Source organism: Mesoplodon mirus, assembly GCF_964341445.2.
Source record: "Mesoplodon mirus genome assembly, chromosome: 2".
NCBI classification, from domain to species: domain Eukaryota; kingdom Metazoa; phylum Chordata; class Mammalia; order Artiodactyla; family Ziphiidae; genus Mesoplodon; species Mesoplodon mirus.
Window position 1 is genome coordinate 164554677 of NC_138977.1, and position 19464 is coordinate 164574140.

Below are 19464 nucleotides of genomic sequence, written 5' to 3' on the forward strand. Positions count from 1 at the left end.
TGCCAGTGATCAGAGGGGGCACGTTTATTAAAAGCTAATGGAGAGGCTGATCCTTCCGGAGATAAAAACTGAGTGAATGAGAACACAGATGATTTCTGCAGAGAATGTGAAAAATGTATTTGGAGTTTCCACTTTAGAAAGCATGGCATATTAGGTATTTGTCAAGGCTCCACTGTAGCAAAATAACCAGATGCTAGACTAATTACAAACTTGAATTGCATCCTTAAAGTGCAGTGCTGAGCTTGCTACAGCATAAGGGAAATCCACAAGCCAGTTGTTCTTGTATTGAAGTTTAAGTATGTGTAGTAGGGTGGGATAGAGTTGAGTAGTCAGAGGTGTGGCTTTGCCAATTATTAAGCTATCGTCTCTTTGCTTCACATCTACCTTCTATATTCCATGTTGTGTTGACTGGGCTGGGACTCGGCAAACCCCACTTCTCCTTAGCCAGATGGCTCTCCAGTTTCTTTCTGCCAATTTGGGGCACTAAGCACAGACTAGGAGGCTGAAGTTGGAGAAGGGACTTGCTTCTCCTTGTTTGGTCACTCTTGTTAGCCTCCCCCCAGCAACGGTTCTTCACTCCAGCAGTGGCAGCTGATTGCAGTCACAGTTGACTCCAATTTCCCACTTTTCCCCCACTCTAGGACAAGCCACCCTGTCCCACCAACCCGGCCACACGCCTCAGGGGTCTGCTCATCACCACTGTTCGGATTCTTCTTCAGTTTCCTACCAAACTCAATCTTTTCTTTCTGTTCCCCAAGCCAAGCAGTGATGTTGGTTGCTTTCTGAAGTTACTCTGTACCATGTCATGTCAGGATTACTCTTTTGCTCTTTAGTCCTCTAATAGCTACTGAAACCAATTGCCAATATTAAATTAGTTATTAAAATAACTGATATAGTTTCTAATAGCTGACTGGACCATGATTGAAATGGGTCTGAAATGATTTCCTATAATGTAGTAGGAAGAATATGGTTCTCAACAGGCCTTCAATCCAGCACTGAGAGCTGCTCCTGAGAAAGAAATAAGGTGACCTGGAGTTAAAAATTCTTGTAAATTTGCTAATGATTGGACTCTAGGCAAACAACGAATGGTGTTTGCTAGTGGGAGAGTTGATACTTAGGAAATGCTTTCAACAGGACATACCAGGTCTGTCCAGGATTGCTTACAGCAACAACACACAAAGAAAAAAACCCTTTGTAATCTATTGATTTATGGGTCTTGGCTACTGGGAAAACATCATGCAAGCTGTGTAACCTTCTGAGTAGAGATGTTCAATGACTGAAAAGACTTTTTCCTATGTAAGTAGAGTAGCTGCAGGTATCTTTTTAGAGACTTCTTGTGTTAATCTGGACACATGTGCATCCTGATGAGAAAGGGCCAGGGAAGTAAGTTGGCTACCCCGGATCTCCATGCTTAACGACACCAAGCAACTACTTATATCCTTGAAATTATTAGTAAAGATTTGTGCTGGCCATGGTCTCTGATGAGTCTGATTTGACAGTTGGTCCTTTATGGTATTACAGAGGCCACTTCTCATAATGCTATTGGGGCTCCATCAAAGTACAGCAGTAAACAAGCAAGAGGAAGATGGGGGATGCAGATCTTAGAGGCTCCCAAAGATGAGAGTGGTGAAGGGCATCCCCAGGATGGTGAGAGGAGACTCAGGATGAGACGGCAGCCAGCCAGCCCAGACTGGAGGGGTGTGACTCAAACGACTAATAGGCTGAAACCTGTTTTCAGCCAGATCCTTCCGGCCATGGAGCATCTTTTAAAAACTAGTGGTGACTTTGAGTTTGGCCTGAATTCTTTAGTAGACTTGGCTTGCCTGGGTCATGCACTGATACACCTCTTGCTTTCTTCTCTATGCTCTAAATGTTAGAGGCAACACATCAAAACTTAGAGATATCTGTTTGATCTTGAGTCTTAAGACACAACAAGATCTAATTCCAAAGTGAAATTTATATTCAATTACATTAAAATTAACGAAAAAGTACCATAAAGAAAGTGGAAAGATAAACCACCAATTGTGTGTGTGTGTGTGTGTTGTGTGTGTTTGTTTGGGGGAGTGATATTTACAACACATTTACATGAAGGTTTATTATCCAATATATAAAGATATATATTTATATCTTTATATTAAATATATAAAGAACTCCTACAAGTCAATAAGAAAAACACAAAGAACCAAATGGTAAAATGACATGAACAGGCATATCACAAAAGAAGATATAAGGATGGAAAATAAACACATGAAAACATATTCAACCTCCTTATAACCAATGCAAATAAAGACCACAACGAGATATTTTACATCCACTAGATAGGCAAAAATCAAGAAGTCCTATATTACCAAATGTCCAGGGAGGTAAACACATTGCTGGTAGGAGTACAACATGGTAAAAGCATTTGGGAAAAAATTTGGCATTATCTTATGAACCTGAAAATATGCTTACTCTAGGACTTAGCAGTTGTACACTGAAGCAGAAAGCTGGGTATGTCTTGGCATGGGAAATGGGGATATATATTAATCCCTCAGCCTTTGAAGTGGCTGAGTGGTCCTCTGGTTCACAGGCTAATGGTCGCCTCAGGCAGCAACCAGCCTGCTTCTTCGGCTTCCCTTAATGTGCCTATAAATGTCATCTTCTATATGTATGATGATAAGTTTGGGAGGCTCTGCCCATAAAATATCCATAGAATATTCATAGAAGCATTGTTTCACCTGGAAACAACCTAAAGACCAGTAACAGGCAAATGAACAGCTTAGTATATTGTGATGTATCCTTTTAATGGAATACGATACGGCAGCAAAAATGTACTAACTGGAGGTATGCATATTACCATAGAAGGTGTGCACATTACCATAGACAAATTTCAAAGCACAGTGTAGAAGAAAAAAGCAAGTCTCAAATGATCCTTAAAATATGATTCTATTTATGTAAAGTTCAAAAATATTCAAAACTTAAAATATCGTTTAGGGATGTATATACATATACAGTAAAATGATAAACTTGTATTTAGAATGGTGGTAAACTTGGGGGCACGTAGGAAGCTTCCAAGGTGTGAGTATCGTTCTATGTTTCAATGTGTTGGGGGGGCCCAGAGCTGATGTATTAAATAAAGAATGTACAGATTATAATCTGCTGAACAAGGAGGCACAAACCACCTTCATGGGGTTGGCAGGTAGCTCTTCCGGCATCCAAGCTCCCACTCTGGGGAAGTGAAAACCCCGGGGTCACTTTGGTCAAATGTGCAGGTTCAATACATTCATACAAAGGAAGTAAAGTCCCAAGATTTGTTGCTTACAGATCACAGATATGGAGGTGGGGTTGAGGGAGGTGCTGTGAGCTGGGGGAAGGGCAGTCCTCTGTCCCAGATCACAAGAGAGCAGGAGATGGAGAGTGGGGTACCAAGCACCTGTTACTTATAAGGTGTTTGGGGCGGAGGTCACTTATTTTTTGAGTACTCAACTCTAAGTGGTTATTTTAAAAGGTGCCCCAGGAAAAGCAAAGCGGCAACTTAGGGCAGGAATCCTCAATTCAGGTTCTTATGTAAATGTCCAGAATCTGGGTGGGAGCAGGGTTGTCAAATAGATGTTAAATTGTTGAGTTTGTGTGTGTGTATGTGGTGTGTGTTACGGAGAGGAAGCAGGGGTTCTAAGGTTTTGACAACCTTGGAAAATTCTGGGTTAAACGAAGTTAACCAGATTTCTTAGAAATCCATTTGTGCTCGTGTGACTAATGAATTTCCAAGAAGGTTTGCAGTGTGAGGAAGCAGGCTTTGGAGCTAGTATGTGTTTTGTGTGGTTAGAGCTATGTAGATATTATTATCTGTGTGCTTCTCCTCCTGGAAGTTTCTGGAAGGTTGTCTTGGCGGTGAGAATGGGGCCTGTCGTTGCCAGCCTGCTCCTCAGCTTTCAAAATGCTCTATTCTTTAGGTCCTAAGCTTGCTTCAAACTCCATTTTATACTTAAACAAACAAAGACTCTCTTGTCCACCAAGTTCGTCCTTTGGCCAGCTTCTCTCAGGAAGGTAACTTTCTTCCCCGCTGCTGTGTCCTGCGGTGCAGTCCCAGGGCAGCACAGCTGTCTGCCGCACATGTTGTCACCCCTGGGACTGGGGCTCATACTTGCGTCCCTGGTTTTGGGCTAGGAGCTCAACAAATGTGCATCCCAGCGCAGCAGTCTCAGCGGGAAGACGCTGGCTATACAACCATTTCCTTCCCCTGAGAAAAGTGTCTCACTCAGTGTATCAGGAAACACTTCTTGTTCTTGATTTAATTACACAAGGATAGCTAAGCAGTAATTTTAGGAAATGTAAGGTGCTCTTGCACTCAGGATGAACAATAAATAAAAAACAAATGAAAATTAAATCATTGAGCTCCAATCTCAAATTCCCACCTCATCTCAAATCAGTTAGGTTTTCAGTTGTGAAGATGTTTGGGGATTCCTCCACTATATCATGGTCCTGCCGTGAGTGAGCCTGCTGTTGAGGTAGGAAGATCCATCCTCCCTCTGTTGGGGCTTTGCAGAAAGAACCTGGACCTGGGGTTAGAAGACAGGAGTTCAGTCCCAACTTGGCTCACTGTGAGATCACCAGACGGCCATTCCTAATGGCTGGCCTTGGCAAGCTGGAGTTAGTAGGTTCTAATCTTGAAGAAGTCTAGGTGATGGGGTGGGGGTGGGGGGCGGTCCAGCAGCATCACCCTGAAGAAAGAGGCCTGAAGTAGGCAGGGAAGGACCAACTTCAGCTGCAGAGGAACTGGCTGCATTACTTTCAGTCTGGGGACAGGCTGCCCCTTTGGGACGTCCCGCTGCATTGGCCCAGGCTTGTGTCAGCTCCACAGATGCGTGACTGTTCAGGTTGCCTACGGAGGAGCAACGAGGCATGGCAGTGGTCACTAAGCTGAGATGAGGGAAATGGAGAGTTTGAGGTGGTGTGGAAGTGTTTCCCAGTGGGTTCTCAGGGGGAAGCTCCTGGCATTTTGGGCTGTGGAATCAGGGGCTGTTCTGTGCATTGTAGGACACTCAGCATTTCCAACCTCCTCCCTTCTACTAAATATGGACCAGTGATGCCAAATCCTTGTGATGACCAAGAACCGCTCCTGTGTAGTTCCAGTGCCCCATGGGGTGGCAGCTCCTCCCTACATGGGTTTCCGAACCGTTGGAGGTTAAGTGACTCAGTTGAGTTCCCCACGAGATGATTCCTTACGCAGTTGCAATGTTTACTTCCAACTTTGTTAAGAGGCTGCATTTCCTCACAACCCAGCTACTCAGTCCCGTAAGGTCGTGCCCAGGGAGGGCATTACTAAACGGAATAAGACTGGTTTCACGTGGAGAATACATTCTCGGGTGAGCACTTCTGGTGAACCAATCTAGAACCATCTAGTGCAAAGATGGTTTGCCAAGGAGTTTGGAGCCTTGGAACCTAGTCTGGCTTCTTACCCTTAACTAACTTTGAGCTTTGGTTAAACTCAACCATATAAATGGAAATATGGAGTTTTCACATTTCTTGTCTCCCAAGCCCCTTCCAGATCTAACATCCAATTCTACCAAGAGAGAGAGGCCATCAGTGACTCAAATTTGAATGTGAAAATGGAACAATATATCTAAGACCAATTATTTAGAGAGATGAAACAGTTTTCACAGGGAGGAATTTTAAAATAGGGGGAAAAAAATTCTTACCACTCAAGTTTTGGGAAACATTTTATAATTTGTATATAAAATCTCAGTAAGAAACAATGTAAAATGACAGAAATATCCAACTTACATTAAGAGTTCAAAAAAAAAATCACACACACTGAATGTAAATTTTAATTATAAAACAAGAATATGAACAAAACATTTTAAAACAATCTCAATTATTTGGCAACTCATCACATCATTGCTAGAGGCAAATTTGATCTTAAGAAAAGCTTAATCTTATGAAAAACTTAAGTTGGACAGTTTGCTCATATGAGAGTTAAAACATGTTTAAAAAAGAATCTGGCAATAAAGCCAGTTTCTATCTTGAAATAACTGTGTATAAAATAACATATAATCCTGAAGCTCGATAAACAGGAGTGACTTAATCTTCAATGCATTTCTCTTCACTGAAAAAGACATTATGGAAAGAACATGGGGCAGCACAGAGAGGAATGGACACCGACACAGGGGTTTCTGCTGCAGGTGACAGATGTAATTTTACTTGAACCAGAACTTCCTACATCAGTGGGGCTGGTAGTAAAGTCACAGATGCGAGTATAATCTAGAAACAAGTTACCTTCTTAAAAAACAGAATCACAACTGTGAACAGAAAAGCAATGGAGACCCCTTCTTGAGCTAAACTACTTTACTTGGATACATGCGAGAAGAGTCTGTATTTCCTGCCAGATGAGATTCAGATAGTTACAGGGCAGGCAGAGTCCTAAAACATCTCTACTAATGACTGCATAGCATTTAAAACCCTTTTTTTTATTAAAAAAAATAAAATAAAATAAACAGATATATAGTAAAGTTCACAGATAAGTTTTCTCTGTAAAATAAATAAAGTGTTCATTGATTAGCATCATACATACAGTAAAATACAACCTGTTTTTACATGTTTATATACTGTACACAGATTACCAATTGGCAGCCTGGTGTCTGATGGGCTGGAAGGGTTTGCGTGAGTGATGTGTCACATCGGGAAATCCCAATTTCAAATGTTAAAATATACAACTACTTTGTTTTGAGTTCAGGTACAAAGTAAACTTATTTTCCTTTATCTGAAATAAATGTACATAATACTTCTATGAACAATAGTTTATAAAGCTGTTTAAAACATAACAAGAAAAAGCTTGCACCTAGGAACTTGGAGCACATGCACGGCCTTCCCCTGGTTAAAAACAACAGCCTGTGCCCTGAGGCTTGTCCCTCTTCTCTCTACCGTGTCTCCTTGTGGACCAGCCAGGGGTGGCCGCAGTCAGATTACCGCTTTGCCTTCTTCACCGGGGTTTCCTCCACCCTCTGCTGGCCTCTGGTGCGTGCCCCGGGAGGGCTGGCTTCTCTCTTGCGCTTGGTAGAAGGGGAGAGCTGTGCCTTTGATCTGCAGTAAACAAAATTCAAGGCCGTGGTAAGACTTAAAAAGAGCTGCTTCAAATAATTTGGGAGTTCTTCAAAAATTGGAAGATTTTTGACCTTGAGAGCCAAGAAGAGAAAACCTGGCTAAGGTCTACACAGGACAAGGAGACTCTAGAAGAGCCTATGCTGACTGGTTATTTGCTGACAGCCTCACATCCTAACAGGGCACTGGTGGAGGAGTTTGGAAGCCTGTCCTCTGCTTCCGGCTCTGTCCTACTCTGGGTGTGGACCTTGGTCAAGACCACTTTCTTCTCTAGGCCCTAGTTCTTCTATCTATACAATAAAGAAATCAACGGCCAGTCACATGTTGAAACAACTGGTGAGAACACAGCGGGATGGCAGCCTCCGTCTGAGCACACGCACAACCGTGTGTCACAGGACGTTACCACAGAGGACAGCTGGCAGTGTTAGAAAAGGCATGGGAACTTGAGAAGAGTTTCCTACCCAGTCTCCCTGCCAGCAGCCTAGCCCTGCTCTCCATTCTGCCATTAGACTGATTTGTCGGAAACTTCAGTTAATCATGTCAATATCACCGTCTTGTTTATCTCTTCTCTAGGATCTCTGATGATTTCAGCACAAAGTCATCCAGAACACAATACACAAAGTCCTTTACCATTTGCCCTCAACTGCTGCACCATTCTGGACTATAGTCCTGCCAAAGTAGCCCCATTCCCAAACACAAAGTGTTCTCTGACATGTTCACATTTTGGCATGTGATTTTTTTTTGGAACAACGCTGCAGCTCCTATCTGGCAAACCTCATTTTGAAGCCCCAGTTCAAAAGCAACTCCTTCTGGGAAGCCTTCCTCATCACAGAGCAAGCTGCCCTTCGGAAACCTCACAGCACTTTCCGTTGTTAATTTATCCACTGGAGTTTTTCAAATTGCAGGCTAGAGCCACTATTTTAAAACAATGTATTAATAGAACACAATAGACCATTGATATCACTTCTATTCAGTTTGGCTCATGAAAATTTTGTTTCAGTGACAGCGACAATATTGCGGAATACATTCTTAACATGAGCTGCTTACTGTCAAAAAAGTTTGAAAGTCAGGTACATATACGTCCCTCCATTAGACAGGATGTTTCTCCAGGGCAGCTGCTGAGGTTATTCCTTTTCCTCTCTCCAGTGCCTAGTACAAAGCCCGACATGTGTGAGCGAGCCGTAAATGTTATATCAGTGAAGACACATGGAAAATAAAACTGCAGGAGCTGGGACTCTACTGATGTGAAGACATGTTTTGCTTATTGTTCCTTTAACAGCAAAGTAAATAAGCTCAAATCGAGTCAAATATTGTTGTATATGATGTAGTTTCAGCATAATGTTATCTATGCATGTGTTGAAAACGGCTAAAAACCAGTGCTTGCCAATATCCCATTTCAAACCATGACCAGGGAAAGCCATCAGCCACTAAGTGCGCATCTATTTACCGAGGAGTGGGCGTGTGCCAGCACTGTGCTGGATGCCATACCGCAGAGCACAGAAGCTTTGCGCAGGGGCTTCCGTCTAGCTGTGTGAGCTTGGCTAGGTCACCTGAAAGACCTTCTTTCCACTCAGAGGGTGGCCTATGACCAGCAGCACTGGCAGCACCTGGGAGCTTGTGAAAAGTGCAGACTGCCAGGTCCTGCCCCAGACCTGCAGAGTCAGAGCCTGCATCTCAGCAAGAGCCTCTGTGATTGGCTTGCACATTCACGATTGAGAAATAATGAACCAGACCTTTCTAAGATTCTTCTCATATATAAAATAAGGATAAATACTACATTTTACTTAATGAGGATTAATGGGAGAATCTATGTGAAAGGTGCCCAGCACTTCAGTTTGCTTTACTTTCTATAACATGGGGATAATAATGCATACATACAAGTATGCTATGAAGATCAAATGTGGTAAGAGACATCAAAACAGTTTTTATACAATGTCAAGTCTTTTATTTTTTGATGCTATAATGTACAGAAGGTAAGGCAAGTCCCTGACCTCAAGGAAGAAGCTTATGGACCAGAGAGGAAAACAAAACTAACACACTGAAAGCAATGGTATATGACACTGTCAACTGCACAGCCCCAACTGCAAGGGCAGCAGGAAGGAGGTGAGAATGAGCTGAACAGGCAGGGCGGCATCCTGAAGGGAGTGGGTGTACAGGATGGAAGGACCTGGCTGACTGGGGGCTGGTGGTGAGGGCGCTCCTCAAGAAAGAGCCAGCACAAGCAGGGGCAAGGAGCAGGGGTCAGCACAACCTGTGGGAAGTAGGAAGATGAAGCAGGCCAGGCTGAAGGTGCAAGCTGGCTCGTGGCCATGCCTCAGGGGCTTTCCTGTCACCTCATCACCTCTCCAGTGCTCTGGGCAAAACAGAAATGACCCTGGGCTGTTACCTGCTGGACCCTGCTGCACTGTTTTAACCAAGCATTCAGGTCTGTGACCACTCGGGGAGAAACAAGCCTTGTCTTTGTTTCTGGGGGGCAGGAGTTGGCAGGTAAGGCTCACAAGTGTCAAGGATAAAGCCTGTGCAGGAGGGCCGTGAGGTGGGGCAGACTGGTGAGGCCACCGAGACCCCTTTTGGCAGCCCTTCCTACTTACTCTGTTTGGAGTAGGTTTCATTTGGAAAACAGATGATTCCCAAAGACAGTTATTTGGCAAGACAAGAATCTTAAACTTAGAGAGAAAGCATCACTGCACCAAAACCAGTCTCAGGGGTTTAAAAGTGACTTGAACGTCAGCAGGGACTTACCTTCCTAATGGGGGAGATTTACTAACTTTTTCACTGGTAGATAATTTCTCTTTTGCTAATTTTTGGCGATTTCTAGGAGAAACTGTTTCTGGGCTGCCAAGTTTGGATGTTGCACATGTAAATGGCTCACTATGATGCTTTCTGAAACAGATTATAGAAACACTGGACAATGGCAGCACTGAACACTCCAGTCCCTGGGACTCCAGAAAGGACAAGGCTCCTCGCGGGCAAGTCAGAGAATGGGGACTAAAAGTAGGAAAATAGCTGGTTTTCTGGACCACTGTTGGTGAGCAGGTCTTCATGTCACCTGAGACTAACTCTGCTTATATGACTCTAGCTTTGCTTTCACTGTGTGGGACAGTATATTGTGATTTAGAGAAAGATAAATCTGTGATAAACAGAAAATATATTGGCTGATGATATAAGATCCCAAAGTGCTCACCAGAGTAGAATAAGGGGCCAAGATCGATGAAAGTACAATTGACAAAGCTGAATGTTAAGGCCCTGGAACCGGGTCCAAGCAGTCGCCTGCACAAATATCAGGTGAGAGAAGAAATGCCCCATGAGGAAAAAGAACGTGCTGAGTTGGTGTGCAGCCCAGGCAGAGGGAGCCCAGTGAGCTGGATGCATGTTGAAGCACAGTCTAGAAAATAAGGTGGACAGGCCTCTTCTAGATTCATCAGCGCACACTTGGTGTAAACATTTGCTTCTTAAAGAGAATACAGATAAATTGAGGAGAACAAACAGGATGATGAGGGGCTCAAAACAAGAGAAGACCTGGAAGCCGCCCTCCAGTGTTTAAGGGAAAGTTGTACAGGAGGCTCCAAAGGTAGAAGCTATGGGGAGGCCAGCATCCATTGAACACAAGAGAATGCCACGAGGAGGTGGCTTTCCTGCCCTGAGGTAACACGCAGAAGCAGAAATACCTTTTCAGAGGAGCTGCTGGCAGCATGATCGAGGTACTGATGGGTTTGCGGTATGGACCTACGGAGACCCCATGTGACCCTGAGAATCTGTGAGATTATAAAGATGCCAGAGCCCTGGAACCAATCAACCAATGCCAAGGAATCTAAAGTGAAAAGAATCCATTTGTAAATCACAAACTCCTAAAGTGCATTAAGGAGAAGCACTGATAATCCGGGTGATTATAGAACCGTAAATCAAATACGATTTATTTTTGAAGAATAAATTTTAAAGGGCAAATCTGTTAGCTACTTTTAGACACTCACTTGAAGATGCCTAGAAGGCCTGTGGAACTTTCTGAGTTGGGCTCGACTATACTGGATGATCTTTCCACGAGTGTAAAAGAGGGAGGGGTGTCTGTACCCAAATGCACCCTCTCAATCAGCAGATATCTTAATTCTGTGATTCCTATTTATCTGAGCTGCCCCACCTAAAAAACAATCATGAGACACCTCACCTTCAGCCCTGTGAGCTCCTAAAGTCTTCTGGCTCTAAAATCTCATTTTTTGAGAAATTAAACCACATCATGAATGGCTAATAATGTACAGGTTTAGAGGAATTAGAAATAGGCTCATTTTAAGTCTTTATGTAAACATAACACATTATTACTATTATACTACAGTGGCAGATGTTAATAAGTGATACTCTTGAAATAAATATTCCTGAAATCTTGGATAATGAAATGATAGATGATGATACCAAGATTAACAGCTTGTGAATCACATTAAAAATGGAAAATATTCATACTTCAGAAAAAGTTATAAAACTGTAAGGTGATGCAACACTTCTCAAAATGGGCTGTGGGGAAAGGAATACTGATTGATGTTAACAGGTATAATAACAGGGGCTGGGGGGCAAAGTATAACTGACAAAGTTAAACAGGTTTCTTTCCTTTAGGATCATGACAAGCCCTTAATATGGTAATGTACATTATGGCTTAAGAAGGAGAGAAAATTCAGAGGCATTCCCCAAACTCACTTGACCACGGTCCTCTTTTCTACAGAGGCTCTGGCTATACTAGGGTTTGGGAGAACGTACTATGGGAAACATGAAATTGCCAGTTATGTAAGTGGAAAATGGTGGCCATCCTGGCAATTTCACGTGATGGACCTCTTACATAGCACTGCGAAGTGCATCTCACAACGGGTGTGGGCTCGTGATTTCTCTCTCTCACTGCAGCTAAGCACGCTGCACACAGAGACTGTGTTGTACGTATCTGTGTTTCCACCCACGGTGCTTCGCACTGCATCTGAGACATCTACTCATCCTTGATAAATATTTATGAAGGAACTAAATAGGTTCCACCAAACAGGTATCTAAAGCCTGGAAAAGATTCCAAAGTGATCCTCAAAAATGGTTTAAGAGGGAAAACAGCCTCTCCCAGAGGAACTGAAATGTCACAGGGCTGGGAGCATGTGCTCTCTGCTGAGGATAAAACGAAAGGAAAGAGCTCACATTGTGGCACAAGTGAGTCAAAGACAAGAGAATCCCATGAAACCCGCAGCTATTTTCTGATGGAGAAGCTGGTGAAGGTTCTGGAAGCTCTCCTTTGTCCCCTGTTACCTCTGAGCCTCTGATCTGGTGCTGGACCTTGTGGTGGCTCCTGTGGGCTCATCTTCTTCCTCTTCTTCCTCTTCTTCATCAGACTCCTGGTCTTTCTTGTCCTCAGTTGCTTCAGAAACTGATTTCTGGCGTTTTCTTTCTGGCTCTGAGGATTCTGTTCAGATAGAAGGGTAACACCTGGATTGTACAATTCCCAAAGACACTTCCAAAGGACAGAGTCACAGAGTTTAGAACAAAGGATATTAGGGCCTTGGAGGCAGAAGAAGTGGTTTTCCACTTCCTTTTTGTTTCAGCACTTGCAATTCACAACTGTTTAACTTAATCTCTGGGATAGTTTACTTAGGCAGTTCACAGCCAGCATTTGCAAAAAATTCACATGTACTCAGAAAAGCATCTGGGATGTACCATTTCTGACACAGGATTAGAGCCATTTCACACATATTTATGTAGTATTAATACTAGCTGCACCCCCTGGATTTTTCCTCATCCAAAGAAAAACTCTTAAAAAGGTGATTCTGAAATGGTAAGACTGTAATTAAGACTCTGCCAGGAACATACCAGCATCATCTGATAGAGTGAGAGAACGCTTGGGCTTTCTTCCTCTCCGACGCACATTTGCTACAGATTTTTCTTCACTGTCATCCTAGAAGCAATAAAATTAAAGTTGAAATGGTGGTCACTTGAGCATTTACTAAGTTTATTTCTAAAGGACATGTCTTGATAAGAAAGTTAACACTTACATTGCTTCCACTTCGTTCTTGTAGGTTAGGTGTTTCTTTATTGGACTCATCTTTAAGAAAAGGAAGATCTCTGCATTAATATTTTAATTAGTGTCAAATTAAATTTCAACAGTCTGGCTTGCTGTCTGTGAATGTACCAGTGCTAATTAAGGTATTCTTACATGATTTATCATTGTTTTTGTATCAGCCAAGCAAACGTTGAGGTGGAATACCTAAGCAAAAAAGCACGTCGGAATGAAAGTCAGGATACCAAAGTTTGCGTTTCAGATCCGTCATGAATAAGCTATGTGGTCTAGGCAAATTACTTAAATTCCCTCAGCCTCAGTTTTTTCATCTGTGAGATGAGGATTTGGGTTAGATTGCCTTCATGGTTTCTCTCTTTCAGCTCAAATGCTCTGAACCTGGAAAGGGAGGAGGAAGGGGACATCTAGGGAGCCCCCAAGAAACAGCAGGAACTGCAGGTCAGGATTCCAGACTTTACTCAAATTGTAATGGAGCTCTATAAATAGTACAGCCCTCATTTGATAGGTAGGAAAATGAGGCTTGAGTAACTTAAGTAATTTGTTCAGAGTCACATAACTAGCAGGTGGGGGGGGGAGCTGGAATTCTTATGACTCCATATACTTATATCATGGTATCTGGAAAAGTACATTTTATAAGCCTATTTTAGGTTGTGAATACCTATTCTTTATGTATTTGCTTTCTGTAGATGTTATCATTTTCTGAGAATGTATCTTGGTAAGAAAAATGAAGTTTAGTTCAATGCACTGTTTGAAGCTAAGATTATGAGGATGCTGATTAGACACTCATCAACCCAAAAGTGGACTTATTAGTGATGAAGACTGTGTAGCTGCCTTTTCTGCAAGTTCACTAAACTAACGTAGGTAGAAGAGTTAAAAACCAAGAAAAAGGCTCACAAAGAAGAATCCAGTCTTTAACTGGTCATCATTACCTAGATTCAGAAAACTACTGCCCAACGACAATACTAAAACATAATTGCATAGCTTACAACAGAGTCTTTAAAGGGCATTTGAGTTCTAAAGATTTCTTGTTGTATGGATATAAAATATTATAAAATTATGAATAAAAGATGGTTAAAAACAAAACATAAGCAAAACCTCCTTTTGTTAAAAAAATAAACAAACCTTAATTTTCAAAGAGGCAAGAAAAAGTAAAATAGGATAAGATCCCACACATAGTTAAATGTGGAAAAAATTTTAAATTACACATTTGCTTTTACCTTGCTAATCAAAATATGTACTTTCCTGATATGACCATGCTATTTATTTGGTCCAAAATACTTGTCATATTCTTTTTTTTTTTTTGCCTGTGTCAGCACTTTCAAACCCATCAATGGCTATTTTTTGCTTTTATGTATCAAAAAATTTAAGCCATGAAATTAATATATACACATAGTAAAAATTCTGGAAAATGCAGGCAACAGTAAAAACATGAAATGTTCCTCCTATCTCACCAGCCAGAGCTAATCATTATCAACATTTTGGAATATTTTTTCTCCTTGGAATGAGGACAAAAACACTTCATTGAAACAATTTTCTCTCTTGCATCCTAGTTCTGGAAGCTGCACAGGCTGCTTTCAAAATTCTTCTTCTGAAAACAATAGGCTCTTGGGCTGAATTCCTGTCTTCCTGATAAGAGTTCCTAGTCCCAGGTTGATCTATTTCTCCCTAAAACATGTCCTCGAAAGTATGGTTTGGACACAGCAGTGCCTTCCCTCTTTTGCTCTGTGTTGCCCTCCCCCTCCTCTCTGAAGGCTTCCCAGACTAACAAAACTGAGAATGACTCAGATCACAGGAAAAGCCAATAGCTAGAGTCTCTCATGGCTACAAGGACAGCTGCTTTTACCAAGGAAGCCACCCACTTCATTGGAAAACAATGAAATTCTAAAACCTTCCCCGACAGCCAGGTCCCCCACCCCTTCCTTAGATCATACACAGAGCAATGCTTTTAGGTACATACCTGTTTGCATTACTTTCTGTTTGCTGCCAGGTGGAGATTGTTCTACCTAAATTTAAACAAAGAAAAAAACTGAAGTCAGCAGTTTGTTACCATCACATAGAAAGTCAATCAACAATGTAAAGAAGGTACAGGACCTCTGTTTATTATGTAGGCAGAATATCTGGAACCTACTTCCTACAGTTGACTAAACATACCAAGCAAATATGGATGCCTATGATTCTGAACACACAGGTCTTTCCACAAGGAGGATTAGGACTGCCACAAGCCTCTTTCTCAGCCACTGTGCTGCTACGCCGGGGGGCGAGCAATGGAGGGACACGCATGGCCCACTGTTAATATTCCCCAACCCAGCCCGGCAAACCATCTTATGTGTTGGCAAATGCATTCACACTCTTACATGTGGCTCTTTGGTTCTGTTGTTTTATAAGAATTCTAGTGAGGTAATTAATGCAGATATTGTTATACTACTTTATATTCAAGGAAGTGGGAGTCTCGAGAGGGTCACATGACTGGCCCAGTATCACAGATCTGGGAGTAAGTGGCAGAGCTGAGGCTTGAATCCCATTTGCTTTTGTTACGTCAGTGGACATGTCTGTCCTCTTAATAATGCTATCATTGAAACTCATGCAATGACGTCTTGGTACAATGATTTTGTTGGGTATACACTTCAGGGTCAAAGATAAAGAATATTAAAAAATATAAAGTATTACTGCCAATTTTCCTGCATCAAAATTGGTGTACATTCTATTATAAAAGGGCCTCCATAAAAAGTAGTAAGATAGACACTTTGGAAGTTTCCATAAAGAAGCCATTATCTAAAAATCATATAAAACAGCTATTTTCTATATTTTAATCAAGGATGACAAGAAGATAAGTCCCTAGATAATTTATATAACTGAACTGACAGGTGAGGATAGAATCAGAGTGAATTACAATTAATATAATTATATTTATATGAAGCTATTAGTAATCATAATGTGATCTGAATGGTTATTTGATGTTTTATTTAAGAAAATCTCTTAAAGCTTTTCAAATACTTTTTAGAAAAGATAGTTGAAAATGCTAATATTGCAGTATACTCTTTCCAGGTCAAGAGCAGATATTTGAAGAATTCTCATCTTTTGCAATTACTTACAGTGACAATGCCAGCATCTATTTTGCAGTCATCTTCTAAAAAATAAAAATCTCACTTAGAAAATCAGTTTGAAAATTTCTTTTGTGTGAACTGAAAACACACCAAGTACCTACTTGTTTTTAATGATGTTTCTACAGGGTGTTTACGAGGTCTTCCTCTTTTCCTTTTAATAATTACTGGCTGATCTTCCTAAGGGGGAAAGGGAAAAAAAGCAATAAAAAGTTTTATCCTCTATTATACAAATAGTTTGCTTTCTCAAAATGGGATTTAGAGTTCCCTCCTAAGAGGTCTCAAATCCTAGCTTTGTCTCTTAAAAAATACGTGACCTTAGGCTTAGTGCTTCATTTCTCTCAGTGCAGTCCCCTCACTTGATAAACAATGCTAACTGAGTATGAATTCACGGAGTCCTGAAGATTATGAGATAATGAGATAATGGAAGTAAGCGCTCAGTGTCAGCTTTTACTTCTGTAATAAATATGTATGTCCACTTAAATGTGGATTTGGTCCTAGTCACTTGTGACCAAATGGGATCCCTTATAAAAAATAAAGGAGGCCACTGAAAACAAACAGAACTATTAAAAAGCTGTATCAACCAACAATAAATGCTGGAGAGGGTGTGGAGAAAAGGGAACCCTCTTGCACTGTTGGTGGGAATGTAAATTCATACAGCCACTATGGAGAACAGTATGGAGGTTCCTTAAAAAACTAAAAACAGAACTACCATACGACCCAGCAATCCCACTACTGGGCATATATCCTGAGAAAACCATAATTCAAAAAGAGTCATGTACCACAATGTTCATTGCAGCACTATTTACAATGGTCAGGACATGGAAGCAACCTAAGTGTCCATCATCGGATGAATGGATAAAGAAGATGTGGCACATATACACAATGGAATACTACTCGGCCATAAAAATAAATGAAATTGAGTTATTTGTGGTGAGGTGGATGGACCTAGAGTCTGTCATACAGAGTGAAGTAAGTCAGAAAGAGAAAAACAAATACCGTATGCGAACACATATATATGGAATCTAAAAAAAAAAAAAGGTTCTGATGACCCTAGGGGCAGGACAGGAATAAAGACGCAGAGGTAGAGAATGGACATGAGGACACGGGGAGGGGGAAGGGTAAGCTGGGACGAAGTGAGAGAGTGGCACGGACACATATACACTACCAAATATAAAATAGATAGCTAGTGGGAAGCAGCCGCATAGCACAGGGAGATCAGTTTGGTGCTTTGTGACCACCTAGAGGGGTGGGATAGCAAGGGTGGGAGGGAGGCGCAAGAGGGAGGGGATATATGTAAACATACAGCTGATTCACTTTATTATACAGCAGAAACTAACACAACATTGTAAAGCAATTATACTCCAATAAAAATGTTAAAAAAAAGAAGTTGTATCAAGACTGGCAAACTTGGCAATGGTTATCTAGAAGATCTGGCTGGTGTACAAGTTGTTTCCCTTGATTTATGGGCCTCCGTCTCAGGTAACTGTGATTCTGTGTCCCACTGTGCTCTCTGCAAATCTGAAGGGGCCTGGCTGGAGTGAGCAGGGATGGAGGTCTGCCTCTCCTGCAGCCTCCCAGGAATCCCTGACCTCACCTTGTCAAACTGGGTCCCATCTGGCACTTGCTGCAGGCCTTCCGCACATCCTGCTGCTGCTGCTCCCATTTCGTTCTGCTGGACTCCAGGGCTCAGCAGCTCCCTGTTCTCTGACCTGAGCTGGTGCCTGGCTTGGCTGTGCTAAGCCTCTGGGTCAGGAAGTGACATGGACACTGAGGTACAGATCTGGGCTGATCCCATGTGGCTGACAGAAGTAGGTCTCATACAAATGTTTGGAAAATTAAGATATAGGGAACAAAATGAATCAAAATGACATTGATAAAGTGCACTGCATGAAATGCTGTCCTAGTGCACTAAAAAAAAAAAGAGCTACTTCAAAAGCATTTAAGAAGAACTTTGGGTAAGACCATTGAATGTATTTTATTTGTTTGTAGTACTTAAATAAATCTGAACAAATAAATATAAAAAACATTTCTCACCTCCTGAGATTTTATGTTGTCATCATCATTCTGCTCTGTCTTTTCGCCAGCAGCTTCACTGCTGCTGTATTCATCTGCAGAAAGAGCAGAGCTCGTTCACTGCTGGGGACTACACTCGGCCTCAGCGCCAGGACACCTACCAAGGTGACCTATGTCGTCCCCGTCACACATGCACACAGACTCCATTCTCAGGTGGACACACCAAAGTTAATAAGCCAGAGTCTGGTTAACCGATAAGAAGCACACTTTGGGTAAAACAGGAGCGAGATTAAAAATGATTCCCAAGCGCTACTGATACTCAGCGCGACGTACTGTGTTATAATGGGAAGGCAGATCAGCAAACTGCAGTTTCAGTTGGCGAAGCCTGGTGAGAGATATGCTGACTGCTTTGAAGGATTAGTCTCCTCTTAAAACAAGTTATCTAAGTAGATGTATTACTCACCTTTTTCTTCCATGGCCCTTGAAGCAGTGTTGTTTGTCTTAGAACTTGTTTTAGGTAACTCTTCCAAATCTCCAGAGTTCTCTTCCTATGGAGAAGTTGAACAAGACAAGAAGCTTCTTTTTCTTACTTATTTCAACAATAATTTCCTAGCAGTCTTTTAGATATTTGTGGGAAATTTTTAAAAAAGTAACAATCTTGCTGCTTGGGAGACTACACAAAAAGATACAAAATCTGAAGGCAGAAAAGCATGAGATAAGGCTATAAAGCAACAAGGCCATTTTTCTTCCCCTGCAAAATGGAAATTGCTCTCCTCCCTCACCCTGCACTTTTCAAGAGAAACCCCAAAGAAAGAACTGAAAGGAATTTACAACAGATTTTTTTTTTCTTCTTTGTTGGTGGAGGGGAGGGACTGGGGGAAAGGAATAAAGCTGAAGATGCCAAAGAGAACTTCTGGGTATCCAGCTGGGCTGATTTAGAGCAATGGTCTCTCAATGGTTAAATTATTTGCCCTTAGTTGCAAAGAAGTTTTGAGCATGAAATACCAAATTGTTTATACTACGATACTAATATAATGTGTAAATAAAAATATACAAGTTAAATTTAAAATCAGAGTACTGTTTTATATTGAGAATATTACCTGTATATGTGATTTTTAAATAAATAAGTCAGAGTATATTTAAATTTAACATTAAAAACCTTACACAAAGTTGAAGGGAAAATAAAAGGATACCTTTTAATCTGTTTCTTTCCAAATTCAGGAGCACTGTCTCAAGATT

The 19464-nt window shown here is 41.5% G+C and overlaps 1 protein-coding gene across 3 annotated transcripts in view; it reads right to left on the bottom strand.

Annotated features, from left to right (window-relative positions):
- Window positions 1–5789: 5789 nt before the first annotated feature.
- The window catches only part of BOD1L1 (biorientation of chromosomes in cell division 1 like 1), a 55565-nt gene continuing 41890 nt past the window's right edge, over window positions 5790–19464 (bottom strand). For 2 of the 3 annotated variants that reach the window (XM_082611766.1, XM_082611768.1), the window contains exons 18-26: window positions 18689–18773; window positions 18247–18320; window positions 16314–16389; window positions 16201–16235; window positions 15066–15111; window positions 13086–13135; window positions 12904–12988; window positions 12346–12499; window positions 5790–7059 (exon numbers count right to left, since the gene is read on the bottom strand). In XM_082611766.1, the coding sequence (XP_082467892.1) occupies window positions 6942–7059; window positions 12346–12499; window positions 12904–12988; window positions 13086–13135; window positions 15066–15111; window positions 16201–16235; window positions 16314–16389; window positions 18247–18320; window positions 18689–18773 (723 nt within the window). In that variant the 3' untranslated portion in view covers window positions 5790–6941. The remainder of the gene's footprint in view (window positions 7060–12345; window positions 12500–12903; window positions 12989–13085; window positions 13136–15065; window positions 15112–16200; window positions 16236–16313; window positions 16390–18246; window positions 18321–18688; window positions 18774–19464) is intronic. The other variant, XM_082611767.1, reaches the window with a different exon arrangement.